This window comes from Marmota flaviventris, chromosome 8, assembly GCF_047511675.1.
Source record: "Marmota flaviventris isolate mMarFla1 chromosome 8, mMarFla1.hap1, whole genome shotgun sequence".
In the NCBI taxonomy this organism is placed as follows: Eukaryota; Metazoa; Chordata; class Mammalia; order Rodentia; family Sciuridae; genus Marmota; species Marmota flaviventris.
In genome coordinates, this window is record NC_092505.1 from 129,455,258 (window position 1) to 129,477,268 (window position 22,011).

At 39.8% G+C, this 22,011-nt stretch overlaps 1 protein-coding gene across 1 annotated transcript in view; it reads right to left on the reverse strand.

The window, feature by feature from the left end:
* Positions 1–22,011, reverse strand: part of Acp3 (acid phosphatase 3) — a 53,262-nt gene that overhangs the window by 21,574 nt on the left and 9,677 nt on the right. The window contains exons 2-7 of the mRNA XM_027933657.2: positions 18,387–18,482; positions 15,447–15,533; positions 14,592–14,744; positions 9,846–9,944; positions 4,678–4,770; positions 1,971–2,103 (exon numbers count right to left, since the gene is read on the reverse strand). Coding sequence (XP_027789458.2) covers positions 1,971–2,103; positions 4,678–4,770; positions 9,846–9,944; positions 14,592–14,744; positions 15,447–15,533; positions 18,387–18,482 — 661 coding nt within the window. The remainder of the gene's footprint in view (positions 1–1,970; positions 2,104–4,677; positions 4,771–9,845; positions 9,945–14,591; positions 14,745–15,446; positions 15,534–18,386; positions 18,483–22,011) is intronic.

Sequence of the window (22,011 nt, forward strand, 5' to 3'; positions counted from 1 at the left end):
CAGCCGCTTCATCATTCAATAAGCATGTCGTTGACAAATCTTTCATGCTTAGTCAGATAGGAACAATAGGGCGGAGCTCGTGTTTTGGAAGAACCACGCAGGAAACAATTTTCTGGCTTATCAGTGGCACTGAACTTCCTCTAGGAAGTAGGGCAGGAGGGTTCCCACAAGTGCCAACCTATATAATCCATGACCAGAGAATACCTGAGGGAAGGACACTTACAGATAGAGTCTAGTTGAATCCACTTATCAGTTGGGGAAACTGACGCCCAGAGAGAGGAAGTGGCTTCCCCCAGTATAACCCTCCAGTAGACAAAGAGGGTAAGTGGGGAGGGAGGAGGAAAGATGAACAAGTTGCTAGAGTAAACCCCATTTCATATATATATATATACATCTGCACAGCATTAGATTACTGTTCATTCCTTTCTGGTGTAAATCATTGGGATTTTACTAAACTGTGGATTCTAATTCAACAGTTTTCAAGTGGGGCCTGAGCTTCTGCATTTCCAGCCAGCTTTTAGGTAAGGGGATGTTGCAGGCCAATAGGCTGCACTTGGAATAGTGAAGGGCCAGATTCTTGAATCCATCACGATGAGGCTGAGGGGAAATAAATCTTGATTCTGGTGCACCAGAAATGAGGCCTGGTGCTTATGTAGCCAGTGAGACCCTTCCTGGGGTCTGCTCCTATACACAGTCTGTACCTTGCCTGGTAATTTTTCTGACATGCTAGGTTTCATCTAAGACTCCTCTCTGGATGTGCTCTCTTCCTCAAGGGCTGGGCTTGTTGCTTGTGCCATTCTTAACGTGGAGCAAAGACCTGAACATTTCCGTTGGGTCTGATTCTGTACCATGCTATGGGCGCTTTGTCACAGCAGCTTTGCAACATCCTCATGTCATTAGGGACCACTGTCCTGCATTATTAGCCCCAACCTCACATTCATTTCACATGAATTTGCTTCTCATCATCCTGGTTTCATGTCTTATTAGCTCTTCTCTTGGTTACAGCTTGTCTCACTCTACACCTAAGGTGTAGCCCTGCTTTTCTAGCTATAATTGACTCCATAACTGACTTCTAGCTCTAATTGTCAGAATTCTCGGCTGCTATGCATTCTCTTGGGATTCTAATGGACCTGTCCTTATCAGGTGAGTAGCATTTGGCAGGAATCCTGGTGTGATTATACCAGTTTCCTCAAAATGTCTAAAATAGGCATGTCCTCACATTAACCACCTCTGAGCCTGGCACCCCACTTGGTGTTTTGGCGTGTCCACCTTAGCTGCCCTCACAGGCCGCAGCCCCTATCTCTAACCCACCTGGTCCTGGCTTCTTTCCTCTACTCACCTGTCCTCATCACAGGGGCCCAGAATCCTCCTGCTTGGGTCTACCTTCAAGATGGCAGGGTCTCCTGTGCTGGGAAAAGCCACTTCTATCCGAGAAGAGGCATCACTGACAAATAAATCTCAATACCTTTCAACACCAGTGAAACAATTCAAGCTGCGTCATAAAACTTATCAGTTGTAATAAATAAAATATATAGATCCTGCAAAATAGGTTCTATTAACTTTTAATCATGTCTTATAGGCTCCCAGGCACAAGTGATTTTCTTTGGACTCAGATAGGAAATCCTTGGTTATTTCATCTGGATAAAGAGATCTGGACAGAAAGGACCATTTATTTAGTGTTAGCTCAAAGCTTTCATTTTCCAGATGAGAAAATTAAGGCCCAGAGTGTATAATATTGATGATTACAGTAACACAATGTTTGCTGACAGTGTATTATGTACCAGCTGCTGTTTGTTCTAAATCCTTTGAATACATTCATTCATTTTAACCCTGTCTATGAAGCAGGTGTTATTGTTACAGTTTTAAGAGATCTGTCTGAGGTCACTCCGTGGGTCAGTGATAGGACTGTGACTCAGACTCAGACCACAACCACAAATCCAAAACACATCTCATTTTCAAAAAAAACTTACCTCCCTGGAGTCTACTTTTCTCTTTCTGCTTATGAATTCCAAAAAGGGACAGAATGGATAATTCTGATAATTCTTTCAACTTAGCCATGGTGTCCTTAGTGGCCCAGGAGGGTAAAGTGAAATTGTGGACAGCCTGTATCAAAGAAAAAGGAAGAAAACATTTGTGCATTTTTTTTTTTTTTTATTAATGACTATCCTCTTTGTTGATTTTTTAAAAATCTTCTTTGGCCCCACAAGAACCACTGGGGCCAGCCTTTCTTGTCCTGCCACTTCTTTTAAAGACTTTATATCCACAATAGAAAGTGATATTGATTTTCAGAAGAAAAAAAGTACAGAAACTAAATGTCCCCTTTCTACCAAGTTTATAGTTTTTGACTTAACTCTGGATAAACGAGTGATTCTTATTTTGCAGAACAAGAGTGCAGAAGGGCAAGGATGTGGCTCCTTCCTTTATGCAAGAGTTAGAAATCTTTCTTTGAATCTGTGGGGGAAGGAATAAGCTTACAGGGTAAGATGGTATTTTCTCTGAAGCTGAATGAGCTGTCTGAGAGGCTTGTTAGGATAGGCAATGTATTTTGCTGGAGCCTTCAATAATAGATACCCATCCCTGTGAACTTAAAAGTTTATACCTGGGGCACAGTAGGGACTGGGTAGATGTTTGTTAAACATGAACAAGTTTCAGGCAGTGCAGGTAGAGACCTAGTGTCATTATTTATTACCCATTAGAAAAAAACTGATTAGGAGTTCCCTAGTTTCAGAGAGAGAGAGAGAGAGAGAGAGAGAGAGAGAGACTGATTGATCATGAAAGAGCAGAACAAAGTGACACAGAAGTAAGAAAGAGAGACACGAGAAAGATACCACATAACGTGGTCTCCTTATGGAATAGGTCAGATCAAACTGATGTGTGGAGTTAGCCTACTTTAGGCCTTGCGTTTAATCCCCAAAACAAAACCCACCAACGAAAGAACCAAAATAAAACTAGAGTAAGGAACTAAAACGGTGGGTTCTTGTCTCCATTGAAAATGTCTTCGAGGCTAACAAATTTCATTGAAACAGATGTTGATGATAAAGTGAAAATATTGAAAGAGTAGCTTGAGTTGGGCTAATGAACTACCAAAGAGGGGGCACATGGTGTCATCTGTTACTGAGATGGAACTATAAAAGTAATTGCTGCCCCTAACTCCCCCATGAGGAACTCAAAAAATCAGAAGTGGATGGTCAGGTGAATGGTCAGAACTGTGCCAACTGTGCTGGGAAAACAGGAAAACACTCCTTTTGCTAGCGATGATGAACATTTTTTTCATATATTTGTTGATTGATTGTATATCATCATCTGAGAAGTGTCTGTTCAGGTCCTTGCAATTAGAGAAATGCAAATCAAAACCACTCTAAGATTTCATCTCACTCCAGTCAGAATGGCAGCTATTATGAAAACAAACAACAATAAGTGTTGGCAAGGATGTGGGGAAAAAGGTACGCTCATACACTGCTGGTTGGACTGCAAATTGGTGCAACCAATATGGAAAGCAGTATGGAGATTTCTTGGAAAATTGGGAATGGAACCACCATTTGACCCAGCTATCTCTCTCCTTGGACTATACCCAAAGGACTTAAAAACAGCATACTATAGGGACACAGCCACATCAATGTTTATAGCAGCACAATTCACAATAGATAAACTGTGGAATCAACCTAGATGCCCTTCAGTAGATGAATTAATTTAAAAAATGTGGCATATATACACAATAGAATATTACTCAGCAATAAAAAGAGAATAAAATCATGGCATTTGCAGGTAAATGGATGGAGTTAGAGAAGATAATGCTAAGTGAAGTTAGCCAATCCCCCCACCCTCAAAAAATGCCGAATGTTTTCTCTGATATAAGGTGACTGACTCATAGTGAGGTAGGGAGGGGGAGCATGGGAGGAAAAGATGAACTCTAGATAGGGCAGAGGGGTAGGAGGGGAAGGGAGGGGGCAAGAGGTTAGCAATGATGGTGGAATGTGGTGGACATTATTATCTAAAGTACATGTATGAAGACATGAATTGGTGTGAATATACTTTATATATAACCAGAGACATGAAAAATTGTGCTCTATATGTGTAATAAGAATTGTAATGCATTCTGCTGTCATATATAAATAAAAAAAGGAAAAAAAGAGAAAACACTCCTTTTGGCCAGAAGGTGGAGCCTGGTGAGTGAAAAATACTGGGAACTTTGAAAAACGCAGCCCTAGTTTATCTAGCTACAAAATTAATTCAAATGCATCACACAGTAAAGAAGTTCTCTCCTGACAGGCCAATTTTGATAGCCTGGCTTACAGTTGGCTTGTGTATTAGAGACGAGGCAAGTTTTCTCCCTTCTTTCTGTGTAACAAACATTTCGTTTTTCATTGAAATGCTTGATGGGAATCCAGCATTCCTCAATGACTAAGTAAATAAGCATCACTGTATAGAAAAAAAAAAATTCTGTTTGCAGTTTTCTAAAGGGTAAAACCATAAAATAATGCAGAGAAAAGAGAAGTCAGAATTTTCAAGCTCATGTAAGAAAAATCTGAAGTTATGTTTCAATATCAAAGGGAGTAACAAGTAAAAATTCGTAAGAAAAAAATGCAAGTGTATTCGTCTATTTCAAAATAGGCATAAAGCATAAAACTGGATAGCAAATATATTTATGTTTATATAGATATATTTTTTTCCTTTTACCTCACAATATAAAGGGTCATAGACTTTACTCCAAATTCCAAAAAGGTCCTGGCCATGGAATCCTGAAAGTTCTGGCAAGGTTGCTATAAAATCCTGGAACACAAGCAGAGAGAAAATATTTCTACATCAGGGTTTCTCATCTTTGGCATAGTTTGATATTTTGAGGCTCTCCTGCGCATTTGGAGGCTGGTTAGCAGTATCCTGGCCTCTCCCCACTACATGTCAGCAGCACTCCTCATCTTCCAGTTGTGACAGCCCAAAATGTCTCCAGACATTGCCAAGTGTTCCCTGTGAAGCAAATCCGCTCCCCTGAGAACCTTTGTTCTTCACAGAAGACTGCACCAGTAACACTGGCTATGGTATATGCCAACCAAATAATTTTATACACACTAATTTATTGTTTCTCATTAATACATTAAAATTGCAGACGAATGCTGGCTTTCTGCCACCTGATCCAGGTTTGTGCTGGGATGGAATTGAAGCACTCTTCCTCAGATTCTCTTTGGAGGTAGGCCAAGTCGCAACTCAAAAATGTAAAGGAATGTCTGAGGTGAGAGTGACAGAAGAAAGTGGATCTCAGGCCAAAGCATCCCTGGAAAGCATAACAGAGGCAAAACCTGGTCTCTGGCTGTAACCATGAAATCTGGATGAAATGCAAACATTTCCTTGGGGTCTGTACTATTCTTGGATTGTCATAATGAGACCCATATTCAGCGATCTGATGAAATGGGCAGCAGTTTCTAGGAAGTCTTTTTTGAAAGACATCATTGATTGAACACATTTTCTAGGAAACCATAATTTGCCAATATTAATTCCAATATATTTCCATAAAATAAATAGAAATAATTGTTGAAGACCCCACTACCACCACTCTAAACGTAAAAGATCCAGGGTCAGATGATTTCATGGAGGGATTCTACCAAACTTTTTGAGAATAAGTGATTCCAATGCTACTTTAACTGTTCTGAAACAAAGAAAAAGAGAGCTTTCAAAAGGCATTTTATGAGTTAGGATCACATCAATACTGACAAAGACTGCCCAGAAAATAAAACTCTAATTTAATGTCACTTGTATTTACAATGCAAAAGGCCTAAGTAAAATGTTAGCGAAGAACTCAATGTCACATTAAAAGAAAGGGAATATATTTGAGAAATGTAAAGATGGCTCAATATTAGTAAATCTAGGAATATAATTAATCATAGTAATTGATTCAAGGGAAAATAACTTGATTATATTTAAAATGTTAAAAAGATTGTTCAAAAGATTAAACAATCAAAATTGATTTTTAAAAGACACTCAAGAAAATAAGAAAGATGGATGGATGCTTGCTTAAAGTGATAAAAATGTGTCTACTGTATTTTGATTCAAAAGTCAGCATACTTAATAGGAGAAAACATCTAAGCTTGTAATAAGACCAGGATGCCCACTGACAATCCTACTATGTACTTTGATACTCTAAGTACTGACTAGTGCAGATAGGCAAAAGAAAGAGATTGCAGATGTGAATATTAGAAAACTAGAGGTAACAGCATACTACAGGGACACAGCCACATTAATGTTTATAGCAGCATGATTCACAATAGCTAAACTGTGGAACCAACCTAGATGCCCTTCAATAGATGAATTAATAAAAAATGTGGCATATATACACAATGGAATATTACTCAGCAATAAAAGAGAATAAAATCATGGCATTTGCAGATAAATGGATATAGTTAGAGAAGATAATGCTAAGTGAAGTTAGCCAATCCCAAAAAGACAAATGCCTAATGTTTTTTCTGATATAAGGAGGCTGATTCATAGTGGGGTAGGGACAGGGAGCATGGGAGGAATAGACATTCTAGATAGAGCAGAGGGGTGGGAGGGGAATGGAGAGAACATGGGGTTAGAAATGATGGTGGAATGTGATGGACATCATATTATCTCAAATACATGTATGAAGACATGAATTGGTGTGAATATACTTTGTATACAACAGAGATATGAAAAACTGTGCTCTGTATGTGTAATAAGGATTGAATGTATTCTGCTGTCATATATAAATAAAAAAATAATAAAAAAAGAAAACTAGAGGTAAGTAAGCCATTGTTATTTTTAGATATTGCCAACTTTATGATGAACTTAACAGAAAGGTGTAAAGGCATATATGGAAAAAAATCCTAAAGTAATCTTTAATATAAGAACAGGAAGAATTATGTACATATTCTTGAAAAAAAGACTTTAACAGTGGGCTGGGTGCCGTGGCACATGTCTGCAATCCCAGCGGCTCGGGAGGCTGAGATGCGAGCACGGTGAGCTCAAAACCAGCCTCGGTAATCTCGAGGCGCTCAGCAACTCAGTGAGATCCTGTCTCTAAATAAAATACAAAAGTAGGGCTGAGGATGTGGCTTAGTGGTAGAGTGCACCTAAGTTTAATCCCCAGGACCAAAAAGAAAAAGAAAAAGAAAGACTTAACATTGAAAAGTTGCAAATTCTCCTTAAGTTAACTTATAAATTATTATCTCAGTAAAAACACTAAAAAGTTAAACAAGCTGATTCTAAAGTTCAGAAAGAAACTAAAAATATGGCCATGATAATTGTCAAGAATACAAGTAAAAATAAATGTTGGTGAGGATATGGGGAGAAGCGTGTACTCCTACATTGCTGGTGGGACTGCAAATTGGTGCAACTACTCGGGAAAGTAGTATGGAGATTTCTGAAAAAAATAGAAATCGAACCTCCATTTGACCCAGGTATCCCACTCCTCAAAGGACTTAAAATCAGCATACTACAGTGCAGTAGCCATACCAATATTTATAGCAGTATAATTCACAACAGCCAAGCTATGGATCCAACTTAGGTGCCCTTCAACAGATGAATGAATAAATAAAATGTGGTATATATACACAATGGAATAGTTCTCAGCCATAAAGAAGAATGACTTTATGGCATTTGCCAATAAATGGATGGAATTGAAGGCTATTATGCTAAGTGAAAGAAGCCAGTCTTCAAAAGCAAAGGGTTGAATATTTTCTCTAATATGTGGAAGCTAAACCAAAATAGGTGTGGAGGGGGAAAGAATAGAAGAAAGATCAGTGGAGGAGATAAAGGGGAATGAAAGGAAGGGAGAAGAGATGGGATGGGGAAAGATAGTGAAAAGAATCTGCCCTAACATTTCTATGTATATATATGAATATATCACAGTGACCCTCACCATGATGCACACACACACAAGACACTAATTAAAAATAAAACTATAAGTAAATTGTAGAAAGACCAATGGAGTAGAGGGAAGGGAATGGAAGAAAGGAGAAAGGAAAGAGAAGGGGAAATACTGGGGACTGAACAAATGATATTTCATGGCACTATAATTATGTCAAAATAAATTCTATTGTCATGTACGACTAAAAAGAACCAATAAAAATACAACCCAGAAAACAGATCAATGAGGGTGAGCAGCACTTTAGGTATTAAAGTACATTATAAAGTCTCAGTAATTAAAACCATGTTTTTTTTTTTTTTTTTTTTTTGCTCATAAGAACAATGCAATAGAATACAAATTCCAGAAATTGTCTCCATGTATACAGGAATTTCAATATATAATATCTCAAATTAGTGGGAAAAGAGAAACCATTCAATAAATAGGGATGGGGAAATTAGATACTCTAACAGAAAAAAAAAACTTAGGCAGGATGGATATCTAATACTACTATAAACTGTAAATGGGTGCAATATACAAATGCAGAAATAAAGCTGTAGTGAAATTAGAAAAAAGCATTCCTAGACTCGCTTAATAATCCAGAACCGAGGAAGCCTTTTCAAAATATAACTGAAAATGCAGAAGATACGTACGAATACATGGATTCACTTACAATCTACATGGCAAATTCATGAAAAACCAAGTCAGGAGACAGACAACAATATAATAAACACCCGTCATGTCACAGACAGAACTATTAAAATAGAGAGAGAAAAATTCTAAAACTTTGAAGAAAAAAGGAAACCACTAGTCCAACAAAAAATAGTCAAGTGAAAAGATTAGGAAAGAGAGACACATGGCATTTGACTGGATGGAGATGCTTGAGCTGACTCATGGTAGAAGTTCTTGAGCACAGGCTCATGTAATGTGATGAGGGTGAACTTCCTTGTCTTGCTCCTCATTGCAGAGAGGATGTGTCTAGTGGTTCCATTTTCCCCTCATCAGATTGGCACACATTGCCAAAGTGGCCTGCACACTGTCAGCAAGGCCCTGGACATACAGGCTCTCTCATGCCTTTCTGCTGGGAGTGGAAATCGGTCCAACCTCTTCAGAGGATAATTTGATAATATTTCAAAGTAAGTCCAAATTTCTACTTCTGAGATATTATCCCGTGGATATTGTTATGAAATTATTTAGATGCCCAAGGTGTTCACACAGATGGTAAAAGAAAAAGAGGGGGGATAACCCCCAATTCCATCAATAGGAAAGGATTAAAATAAATATTGGTATGTCCATAAATTCAGACACTGCACATTTGTAAACAAAACAAAAACAAAACAAAAAAAGAAAGAATGAAAAGAATAAGAATATTTTTATGTGCAGATATAAGGTATTTCCAAGATATTTAATTCAATGAAAAAACAAGAACAAAAAAACCAAAGTGCCCAGCCCTATGAATAGTACATACTTTTTGTGGAATCAAAGGAGAAACTACCAGAATATACATGTATTAGTTGGTATAAGCATAAAAACCTGAAAGACTACATTAGAAAAAGAATGCTTTTGATTATTGGAGGGGTTATTAGAGACTTTCCACTGTATTCCTTTGGAAGATTATTTTAAAAATACAAAGCATTCCATCTTCTACCTTATGTGCCATCCTGAAATGGGGGTGACCTTCATAAAACAAAAAAAAGTCCTGTCCCTTGTGTAGGAAGACAGGCCCCAGTCACTTGGCCTCAGAAAGCACATGATTTTAGACTTCAGTTAGTCTCATCCAGCTACTCATGTGCACCTGGTTCCTGCCAGGGACACGGGTACAGGATTTGGCTTTTCTACTGGTTGTGGCTCCCACATAGGGAAGGGGATCAGGTAGAGATGACTTTCCTCATTAAACATTCTAACCCATTGCTGTCACCAGCCACCCGCAGACACATTCATCCCACCCTTTAAAGAAGCCAAAACTTTATTAAATAACCCCACTGTAAACCTTGTAAGGATGAAGCCTTTTCTGGAATTCCTCAGATTTCAAAGTCTCACGTTCAAGTTCTTGAAAACGAGGGCAGTTCCTGGAAGGCAGGTGGAGCAACTGGGGACAAAAGAAAGAGCATAAAGACCTTGATTGGCCAGAAGCACCTTGCCAAGGGAGCTGCGCCATTATTTTAAGCCTTGTTTGGTCAAAGGCAACCTTAATAAATTAAGATTCAAATATGCTAGACGTGCGCTCAATGCTAAAATAGGAGAAAACAAAACAAGTGGTCTAAGGTCTGAAAACCACAGCATCTGTAACCAGATCCTCCCACCCCCCCAAAAAAAAATCTTTATGATGATTTTTTTTTCTTCCATGAACTTGCCTAAATCGGAATGTGCTGTTTGTAAATATTCGCACTTGCTGTGAATTACTGTTATCTTGCTGCTTCCTCCTCCCCTTTCATTTCTAGCACTAGGTGCCCATTGGTTATATACCCTTCTCCCCCAGGAATATGGAAAATAAATTAGAGGTCGGGAAAGAATCTTAAAGAGATCAACAAACCATTCATTGACTTCGGTTCTTGCAAATTTGCAGACTGTTAAAATAAGGGTATATATTAAATGTATGGGAAAATATAATTTAAAGCCTATTAGGAGGACAAAATGATCATCCTAAAATGAGTTTACATCTGATGATCTCTTGGGGGTTTTAACTATGCTCTACAGGTGGGTGACACCCAAGTTCATTTTATGGCTCTTGCTTTCCTGTATTTGTCCTGTATTGCTGGACAACACTATTTGTATATTTCTCCTTGATTGTTGAAGACCTCTAACGTAACATGTACAGAGCCAAAGTGGACTTCCTTACTTTAAGCCATTTCTTCTTGATAATTTCTCCACTTTTGCCAATGGCAAAATTTACAGCATAGACTAATCACTTTTTGGGGGTCTATTTTCAAAATAGATCTAAAATAGGCCCTTGACCTTTAAACCACTTTTGTTTGTCGGCTTTCAAAATACACCCAACAGACCCCTCTCTTTATCTTCATTGTCCCCTAACAGTCACTGCCACTGTCATCTGTGTTTCAAATACTGTGAGTGCCTCCTATTTGGCCAATCAAAATACTTTTCTTCTGCCTTCACAATTCATTCTCCACACAGTAGCTATACTATTGTTTTTTATTTTTATCTTTTAAAGCATTCATCAGATCAGGTTATTTCGTGGTTCCCAACCTTCCTTAACTTTTCATTTGACCTGGAATAAAATCCACACTCAGCATGGCTTCAAAGAGTCTACAGGAAGGTGACCCCTAATAAACACTCTGCCATCCTCTCCTGTCCAGCAACACTGTGGGCCTTCTTGCTGTCTCTAAACACACAGGTTGAGGGTCTCTGCGTTAACTCCTCCCTGCCTGGAACAGATCCCCCACTGATACTCACCTTGGCTCGGCTCCTGCAGCCAGCCTGCATGTTAATGTGTTTACTTCTCTCAAAACACTTATCACCATCTGAAATTATTTTATTTACCTATTTTCTTATCCTATCAAATATAGACCCCACCAGGGGCTGCGGTTGTGGCTCAGTGGTAGAGCGCTTGCCTTAGCATGTGTGAGGAACTGGGTTTGATCCTCAGCACCACATGAAAATAAATAAGTAAAATAATGGTATTGTGTCCATCTACAACTAAAACAAAATTTTTTTTTAAATAGAGTATAGACCCTCAAGAGACCTAGCATCTTGTTTGACTGGTTCACTGCTATAGTGTCAACTCCTAGAACAGAGCTGGTGTGTTAGTGGCTGCTCAGAAAATGTTTCTAAGTTGCTTCCTGCCTTGTCATCTCTGCTCCTGTTGGTGACCTTGCTGGCTTTCCTTCCTCTGACATCTTTTATCATCTAACTTCAGGCCTTCATTTCCTCTTTGCTGAATTGCATCAACAAGTATTCTCTGAGGCTCCAGTGTCTGTTCCTTCTAAATCATTGTCATATGATACTGAAGAGTGTATGCATGCACCCCTCACCTTTCCTACCTCTGAGGTCTGGTTCAAGTCCTTACTCTAGGCAGATTTGAATCACTTCCCTGTGGGAGTTCCATGCAGGTTTTATTCTCTGAACTCGTCCAGCGTGTACAGCTTGTCTTTGACGTCATGTTCTACCATTTTGTTCTGCATGCTTCACTCATGATCATTTTCTTTCATCAAACAGATCATAAGTTAGGGAAGAAACTTGGCCTCGTGTTTTTCTTATATTTCTCTCTAATACCCAGCATAGGTCTGGGAGTAACCTTGTGTTGATTGATGATGGATTTGTTAGACTTCATAACTGACAGGAGAGCTTTGTTTGCTTTATTGAGCAGGTAGCTAGAAGCCAACAGTAGATAATCTTGCTTGTTTCCCTCTCCCTCTTTTTACCTCTTCTAATAGTATCTGGATTCTCTTTCTTTCTTTCTTTTTTAAAAATATTTATTCTCAAGTTTTAGGTGGACACAATATCTTTATTTTACATTTATGTGGTGCTGAGGATTGAACCCAGTGCCTTGTGCATGCTAGGCGAGTGCTCTACCACTGAACCACAACCCCAGCGCCCGGATTCTCTTTCTATGTAATTTAATTACTATCTTTCTGGATTACAGGTTAAATAGATATCCATGTTTGTGTTGGCTAAATCTGGTGCTCCTATTTGGTCTTTATCTCTGCAGAAAAGCCTATGGGAAAAATGATTTTTTTTCTCTTTGGAAGATAATTTTCACAACATTTTAAGAACATGGATAATATAATACTTCACTCCTGATTCTATAAAGGAAGATGGTATACATAAACCATTCTGACTTTTCAGGACATACAACAGAAGTGGTCAATTTAGAATAGATTTATCTTGAGTGGGGTCGACAGGGGACAGCTGTTTCTACAAAGCACTTGGGGAAAATTCTTAAGCCACTAGGTGCAGCAATTAAGTCAAATCTCTAGAATTACTGGAAGGACAAAGAGGACAGCAACATATCCTGGAAGACACTGTTAAGTGTGTGTGTGTGTGTGTGTGTGTGGGGGGGGGGGGGTCACACTAAGCCTCAGGCATAGAGAGATAAGGTAGTGCTATGATTTGAAAATGTTCCCCAGTGTTCCTGTGTTGGAGACACTGTCCCCAAATCAGTGGTGTTGAGAGGTGTGACCTTTGGTAGGTGACTGGTCCAAGAGGGCTCTGCCCTCATAAGTGGATTAATGGGTTATTATTATAGGAGTGGCTTTTAAAATTTCTTTTTGTACAGGAGATTGAACCCAGGGACACTTAACCACTGAGCCACATCCCCAGCCCTTTTTTTATATTTTATTAGAGGCAAGGTCTCACTAAGTTGATTAGGGCCTTGCTAAGTTACTGGAGCTGGCTTTGAACTCATGATTCTCCTGACTCCACCTCCTGAGCCACTGGGATTACAGGTGTGCACCATCACACCAGGCTAGCTTTTTTTTTTTTTTTTTTAAATAAAATCAAGTACTTTTTGCTTTATCTTGCCATGTGATACCTTCTGCCATGTCATGACGCAGCAAGGAAGCCCTCTTCAGAAGCTAAGCAGATGCTGGTGCCACATTCCTAGCCTCCTGGACTCCTACCCTCCTGGCCTCAGAGCTACAAGCTAAATGAGCCTCTTTTTTTTTTTTTTTTTTTTTTTCATAAGTTACCTAGTCTGTGCTGCTCACCTGTAGAAATGGAAAGTGATCTAAGATAGATCCTGCCCATGATGTAACTATAGGGAAACCAGGAAAGAACTGCTTGTTCCAAACCATTTCCTACATATACACTGGAAGATTAGTTACATATATTTATTACTGTTTTTTAAAATATCAAGTGTTATGAAAAGGCTAGAGTTCTTGGTCAGTCCCACCCTGGGTAAATAAGTTTGAGCGTTTCTCTCAAACAGTCCAAGAGAGGTAGCTTGGTTTACAGTTCTCAAGCCTGGCTGCCAATGGGATCATCTAGGTATACTATTTCTAAATGATGCCTGGAGACTCTGGTTTGTTATAGGGAGTGCCCTGGCCATTAGGAGTTTTGAAAACTCCCCAAGAGATCCAAATAGACAAACCAAGTTTGAGAATCACTATTTTACAGGTAACAAAACTAGACAGATCTAGTTTGGGTCATAGGAGTACTGTTGACCAGCTATGTGGCTTTGGACCAATTTTGTTTGTTATTTTACCTCTCTGAGCAGGTCTTTCTCCTTGCGATCAAAGAACAATAGTATTATCCATCCCAAGTTGTTATGAAAGGTAAATAGGAGGGCATATATATAAAGTGTGGGGACGAATTTTGAACCCAGCTCTTTCTCTTTTTCCCTACCTAGGAACGTAGATTTTCTCTGGGGGAGGAGTGTTTGGTAAGCAGGGAGATCTGTGCCCAAATTGTGTTGGGCACCCAAAGCCTAGAAACTGAAAGCAGCCCACTGGAAGGGAGGGAGACAGAGAGACAGGGAGGAGTCAAGAGGGACAAACTGGCAGAAGTTGAAATGGTGGCAAAACAAAGTGGATGGTAGAGATCTAAAGAAATATTCAGTTCCTACTCATCCTGCCTAGGGCTTTCCACGTCCTACTATGACTGTCCCTTGAATTCTTCCTTCCTTCCTTCTTTCTTTCTTTCTCTTTTTTTTTTTTTAAAGGAAAGAAGTAAAACTGTACAGCCCAAAGTACATTCAGACTCCCAAATCCACAGTTCTGAGAAGCCCAGTTTCCTCCTTCCAGAGCCACGTGAAATCTCCTGGACCTCTCCGTATACTGACCCGATCTTCAGAGATAGCAACAGTGTGGACTGGGATGGGCTGCCAGGGTAGGCTGGGGTTCCAGATGCTGGTGCCCTCTGGGGGAAACAGGGCTGCTAGGTTTGTCATAGCACTCATCAAAGTCCGGTCAACATCCGTGCTTCGAACATAAACCTAGAGTGGAAAAATCAAAGTAGAAGATTTTTTTTTTTTTTTTTTTTTTGTACTGGGGATTGAACCCAGGGGGGCATTTTACCATTGAGCCACATCCTCTCCAGCCCTTTATATTTTTTATTTTGGAACAGGGTATTGCTAAGTTGTTTAGGGACTCACTAAATTGCTAGGGCTGGCCTCAAACTTGTAATCCTCCTGCCTCAGCCTCCTGAGTTGCTGAGATTACAGGTGTATGCCACCATGCCTCAAAACAGAAGCCAATTGAGAGGAAACATGAAGGTCCCCTGCAGCCCTACTGTGGAGCTGGCCAGGTACTAGAGAAAGAGCAGGACAGTCATACTGGACTATTAGCAGACATTGTAGTAACTTCATAAACATAATATGTTACAAAATGAGTAATATTCTGAGCATACCATGGTATAAAGCCACCTAGAAGGACAATAGTTGAATTGACAAATGACACCAATTAAGCAATGTCTACTTGCCAAGCCAAAGTATTTACACAAGTATCCATAAAAGTTTGAACTTACTCATATTTATACAGTTTTAGGAAAAAATAATCCTATAAAGACAAGTACATTTGTAAACAAGATCTCTGACTAATATAAGTACCTTGGAAAACAAAACAGGTAAAACACTTATACATATTCAGAATTGATTCTTTTCAAGGGTCAAGGTTCCTGCCGTTAGCACCCGACTTGCCTGATCATGTTTATAGGACTTATTCAAGAATTTATCATATCTTTTCCTTAAATATTGTCCAAGTTCATAATGCTGTTCCATGCCTCTCTATGGGAAAAAAATAAAAGCAAAAATTAGTGAAAGTAAGTGAAATTGTCTCCTCTCTTTTAATTGTACCTGTGGAATGAATAAGGTATGATTCAATAGTTGCACAATAACAACACATAGATACATAAAAATAAAAACAGTTGCAATCTTTAGTCAGGACTCTCGGACCCTCTGAGAAGATGAATTCACCTTTATTAGCACGTAACATAGGAACTTCATCTTTATTAGCACTTAACATAGGAACTTGCACCTCATATGTGTTTAGTTGATAGTTGGTGATTGATCTAATTAAAATAAATGACTCATCTCTGGTTTGGTAGTAGGATCCTTGATGGTAGGGTATTGAAAAGGACTGGTTGACCACTAGGTGGGGATTTTGTGAATGAAATCCAACTATGTGATGAAGGTGGGCTTGATGAATCTGAAGGTGCATTTCAACTTTTGGATGCAATGAATGATTTATTATCCATACAGTTTATTTATGACTGGTTCATAAAGGACTAAAGCTTGTTAGTCAAAGTGTGATCTGTGAATCAGAAATATAGTCATCACTTGAGATCACATTCGAAATCCAATTCTGGAGCCCCACTCTTGACCGCTCAGTGAGAATCTTAGCGGGTGGAGCTTAGGAATACATTTTCAGCAAGCTCTCTGAGACCTTTTAAGGGACAGCAAACACTGAGATGCATTGCATTAGCTCAGTGGTCCTCAAGTATTACTGAGCATCAGGAATAAAACTACATAGAAGTGCTGTTGAAGTACAGATTCCTCAGGAGCTCCCCCCAAATTCTAGCTTATTGTATCCTGTGGGGAGGGGGTCATGGAATTGGCATTTTAACAAGTACTCCAACTGATTCAGATGCAGGTAGTAGAGCACCGTGCTTTGAGAACACTGCTGCAGATTTGTCTTGAATCCAGAGCCTCATCAGATTTCAAGAGTTAGAGAGGATGTGGCCTCCGGGTTGCTGATTGGCTGCACCTGCTCATTAGCTTGTCACTGTTGAGCACCACTATTATCACCTTCCATGGGGACGAATGTGGGGAAAGAATGACATGGGGACCATGATTGGGGTACCTGAAGAAGCAGGGATTTGGGGTCTTGTGTTCTTATGGTTAACTTTGGGGGAAACAGTCATCTCCTGAACAAAGCAATAGTTTTCACATTTCAGCATGGCACATAGAATGACCTGGGGGACTTATTAAAACATAAATTTCTAGGCTTTAGCATTAACGTCTCTAACTTACAGTTATAGAGCAGGGCCAGGGAATTTACATTAAACAAAGTGCTGGGCAATGATGAGGCTGCTGGTCCAGGGCCCATACTTGGAGAGCCATTGATCTAGAGATTCATTGTCCCATCATTATGCCAATTAGAAGTTCCTGGCCAAAGGCAGAAATTGGAGCTCTAAACCTTTACCACTTAAGGAGTGTGCCATATACTAGTACCACTGGCATCATCTGGAAGTCTGCCAGACATGCAGAATCTCAGGCCTCACATCAGACCTGCTGAATTAGAATCTGCATTTTTAACAAAACATTTGCACACGAAAGCTTGAGACTCCATCCCAATGCATCCAGCTGGTTAAACATCAAATTCTAATGTCATCACTTCAGAGGAATCACATGAAACAGCACCCCCACCCCCACCAAAGTCAAACGCACCCAGGGACCTTAACTTTGTCTTGTTAGCTATTAAGAGCATGATGGTGTCTTCCCCTAGCCTCTCACTCACTCTCAGTCTTACCAACTTCAGAAAACAGCTGCTATCATGAAAGCCAGGATCCCCTCGCCATGATTCTCCCAAAACAAACAACATAAAGGACAATGCTGTTGAGAAGTCACCCAAAGAGCAAATTCTCAGGACCCTTAACTTGTTTATCCCATAATTTGTGTTTTTTTCCACCCCCACCTATGAATTTTCCTATAGTTGCAGTGACTCACTCTTATCACAAAGCAAAAGGATGATACAGGGAGAGATGCAGCCTTTGGCTCCAGACTGCCTGCCTGCCCCAAGGCTGAAGTGCTTGCGAGGGGCCCACAAGGAAAGCACCTTAGAGGATCTCACAAAAACAGAAGGGAGGCTAGCAGAGGAAGGGGATGGAGAGAGAGGGAGGAGGGAAGACTGGGGAACGAAATCTACCAATTTGTTCTATGTCCATGTATGAATATACCACAATGAATCCCGTTTTATAATGTATGTGTATTATATATAACACGCTAATTAAATTAACAACAATAATAATAATTATCAAAGAGAGATCAGTAGAGTAAGTGGATGGAGAGGAAGAAGGGGGGAAGAAGGGAAGGTCCTGGGGAATGAGACTGATGGAGTTATGCTATGTTCATGAATATGGCACAGTGGATTCCATTATTATGTATAATTATAATGCACCAATAAAAATAAATAATCAAAGAAAACATCTCAGAAATTGTTCCCAAAGCCCATTAAAATTCCTAGACTCTAGCCCACCCCTGCGACCCTTACAGACTTAACAACTAGCTCCCTTTTTTTGTTCTGAGAGCCAGCTGGGTCAATGCTGTGTCTCCTTTCTGCTCCAGCAAGAGGTGCCAATAAAAAAATTCTCGTCTCTGACACAGTTGTCCCTTAATCTGATTCTTCTGATGGAGAATATGAGAACACACAGAGCCAAGTACATATTCAGTTTATTGATTAGAGGATTTTTTTCCCCACTCTCTATCTTCAACATTTCTAAATTCACAGATTCTGTTATCCATATATAGCTCCTGTGCTTGGGTAAAGCCAAAAAGGTAAAAAGCATCAAAACAGTGACAATTCTACACACATTTACCCTGGAGACTCATCCACAACCTTCAGCTGGGCATCCAACCAACCTGGGTGAGCTGGCCAAATCCTTGGGGCCAGGAGGATTCCTTAATGGGGTCATTAGGAAATGTCTCAATGGGACTTCGGTCTCCATGCCGAAATACCTGAAAAGACATGTGAGACAGTAGTTTTACAAACTTCACTTGGGTATTTTGCTTCTGTTTGTCATAATAGTTTCTTCTAAACCTCTGTTTTCAACCTTGGAGGCCCACTGGAATTGCTTGGGAAGTTCTAGAAAATTCTGAGAACTAATTAAACCAAAAGTATCTCTAGTGATTTTGGTTTAATTAGCCTGGAGTTTTAGCCAGGGCTTCAGAATTAAAAAAAAAAAAAAATCTTTCCAAGTAAACCTCAGGTTAAGAATCACTATTCTAAGTTCACTACGACTTTTCCTAAGTTGAAGACAATGTTAGAATCAGGATGATTAGCCATTGGGAGGTGGATGATACATGCATGGAGATAGTCCTTTCTATATGTCAGATAGGGTAGGAAGGAACACAAAGCTCGCGGAACCACTTTATTGCAGACAGACACTGGTGAGAAATTCTTCCCTTAATTATGATGACTGAAATGATGGTGTCAAATTTTTACATTTAATAAAAATAGTGATTTTAAGCAACACATTCCATTTGTGGATATTTTGAGTCAATGATTTATTAGCTGTAGGAGGTTAAGGATAAAAGAATTACAGATAGGGAGATTTGGAAAGCTGGTTCTCAATACTCTATAATAACACACTTCTGGATTTGTGTGCACATCCTACAATTTTCACTGAACATTTCTTTTTGGAAAGAGTGTGGACTTTTGGAACCTTGGCACTTTGATTCCAATATGCTTTCAGAATAGCAATATCCCACCAAAACCAAAGCTATTTGATAAGTAAAAAGTAAAAAAAAGAAAAAGAAAAATACTCAAGAAGTATAAGACAAAGTCTACACTGATGCCAGCAAATATTTTTAATATAGAGGAAGCTGCGTCTGCATAATGCTGTGCTTTATCTGAGATCACTTGTACTTGTTGCTTATACTCCCTGGCTAGGATGTTTCATTGAAGAGTAAGCCAAGAGATTGCTCTTTTGAAACTTGTAAAACAGTTCAATAGACACAGAATAAGCAGCACTCTCAAACTTTGAGTGTTATCTTTGAGAAGGAATTCCAAGACAGGGCAGGGGGCTTCTTTGAAGACCTGGATTGTCTCTCTGGTATTGAAGAAAGCCATTGGCCCCCTAAACCAGTGAGAATTGAAAATCTCCACGGAACAGGCTACAGGAAACAAAGGATTGTAACAAACTGTTTGGGTCAGTTAAGGAAATAAGGTCATGAATGATCGGTCACCTTCCAGCAGGAGGAAAAGCTGCATTTTGTCTTGTGAGCACCTACTGCTACTTACTGGTTTCTAAGGGTGACTCAATCACCATCAGGAACCACCAAGGCTAACTATTAGTGCTTCTCTTTTAACAATCCAAACACATCTTAGACTTTTTAGATCCCAAATAATTGGCCAGCATACATTCCCAGATCTGGGTAATTAAAGTTGTCATATAGTGTCAATAGATTCTTAGCTGTGTATTGGGCGTTTCCCAGGGTTTCTCAACCTCAGTGCTGTTGATGTTTTAGGCTGGGTAATTCTCTGCTGTGGGGCTGTCTTGCATTTTGTAGGAGGTTTAGCAGAATGTGACCTCTGTCCACTAGATAAAAGCAATGTTCCTCTACTTTGACAATCTAAAAACCGAAATCACCCCCAGCTGAGAGCCCGAGTCAGCTAAGGAGAAGTCAGATGAGACATCTTGTACTGAAATCATTCAATGCAATTCAATAACACAACAGCAGCTCCTCACCCTTTCACTTGCTTTGTCCTGGAAACATGTCAGGTGCTTCCCCTACATTTAATCCTCCCATCAATTCTACAAAGCAGTTATTATTATTATTTCCATTTCATATATGAGGAAGTTGACTTTAAGTAAGGGAGCCGCCCAAGCTTGCTCAGCATGTAAGCGGTAGTGCTCATCAGACGCAGGCCATGTGTCCTCCACACCACAAGCTTCCCCACTGCTGAGGGAGGATCACTGCTCCAGGTTCACTCCTCAGACTTCCCACAGATAATCAGGATGATCTGGGACTTGGAGAATTTTTTATAGACTCTACTAAATGTACGTTTTTCCTCTAAGACTGGGATGTATACATGTGCATGTGTGTGTGTGTGTGTGTGTGTGTGTGTTGCGTCAGAAACAAAACAAATCCAAAAGAAACAATCCCAAATGCACCATGAATTATGCGCATTACTTTAAGAATGAAACCGAGAGTTGGGCACGGTGGCATGTAAGTGTCATCCCCACCGCTTGGGGAGGCTGAGGCAGGAGGATCATAAGTTCAAAACCAGCCTCAGCAACTTAGCAAGGTGCTAAGCAATTTAGTGAGATTGTATCTTAAAATGAACTAAAAGGAATGGGGATGTGGCTCAGTGGCTAAGCACCCTTGGATTCAAATCCCAGTAATTAAAAAAAATTTTTTTTCTTGGAAACTTAAAAAAGGGCTAGGGGTATATAACTCAGTGGAAGAGTGCTTGCCTAGCCAGTACCACAATAAATACATAAATCCATCTGAGGTTATGCATCCAAATGGCAGAATGACCTGAGACCAAAAAACAAGTGTGGTTGTCAGAGCAGGGTGTGTGTTGAAGAGCAGAGCTCTAGAACGTAATCACGAGACTTGAGCAAGCTTCCTCACTCTGACCTATGTTCAGAAACAAGGGCACTGCCCTCTGATTCAGTGAGATTTGAGAGTTACTGAGGTAGTGGCTCAAATGTGCTGTGAACTCTTTGCAGGGGAATTCCTATAGAAATGCCTACTAAACCATCCCCCATCTCTGGGCTGGGAATCAAAAAGCCTGCGTATGTGTGTGTGAGAGAAAGTGTGTGTATGCCTGTGTAAATGCTTCCATGTGTGCAGATGGCGTTCTTTGAGCTTCTGGAGTTCCACAAGCCAACTGGAGTCCTTGAAGTATTTCTAGACATCTTTTTTTTTTTTTTTTTTGGTACCAGGGATTTAACCCAGGGGCATTTAACCACTGAGTCACATCCCAAGCTCTTTTTATTTATTTATTTTTTATTTTGAGACAGGGTCTTGCTAAGTTGGCTAGAGCCTCACTAAATTTCTGAGGCTGGCCTTGAGCTTGTGATCCTCTTGCCTCAGCCTCTCAAGCCACTGGGATTATAAGTATGTGCCACCACACCTGGTTGTCTAGGCATTTTTTTTTTTTTTTTTTTTGGTACCAGGGATTGAACTCAGGTGCACTTAAGCACTGAGCCACATTCCCAACCCTTTTTTTTTTTTTTTTTTTTGCATTTTATTGAGAGACGGGATCTCACTGAGTTGCTTAGGGCCTCACTAAATTGCTGAGGCTGGCTTTGAACTCACAATCTCCTGCCTCAACCTCCAGAGCCACTGGGATTACAGGCATGCGCCACCATACCTGGCTATCTAGGCATTCTTAAGATTGTAGTAGGACAATGTTCTTAACTGCTGCTTTACCAGATTCATATCTCTGTTTCAGAGATATGAAATCCTTTAGTAACTTAAAAATATATTATTAGGGGCTGGGGATATAGCTCAGCTGGTAGAGTGCTTGCCTTTC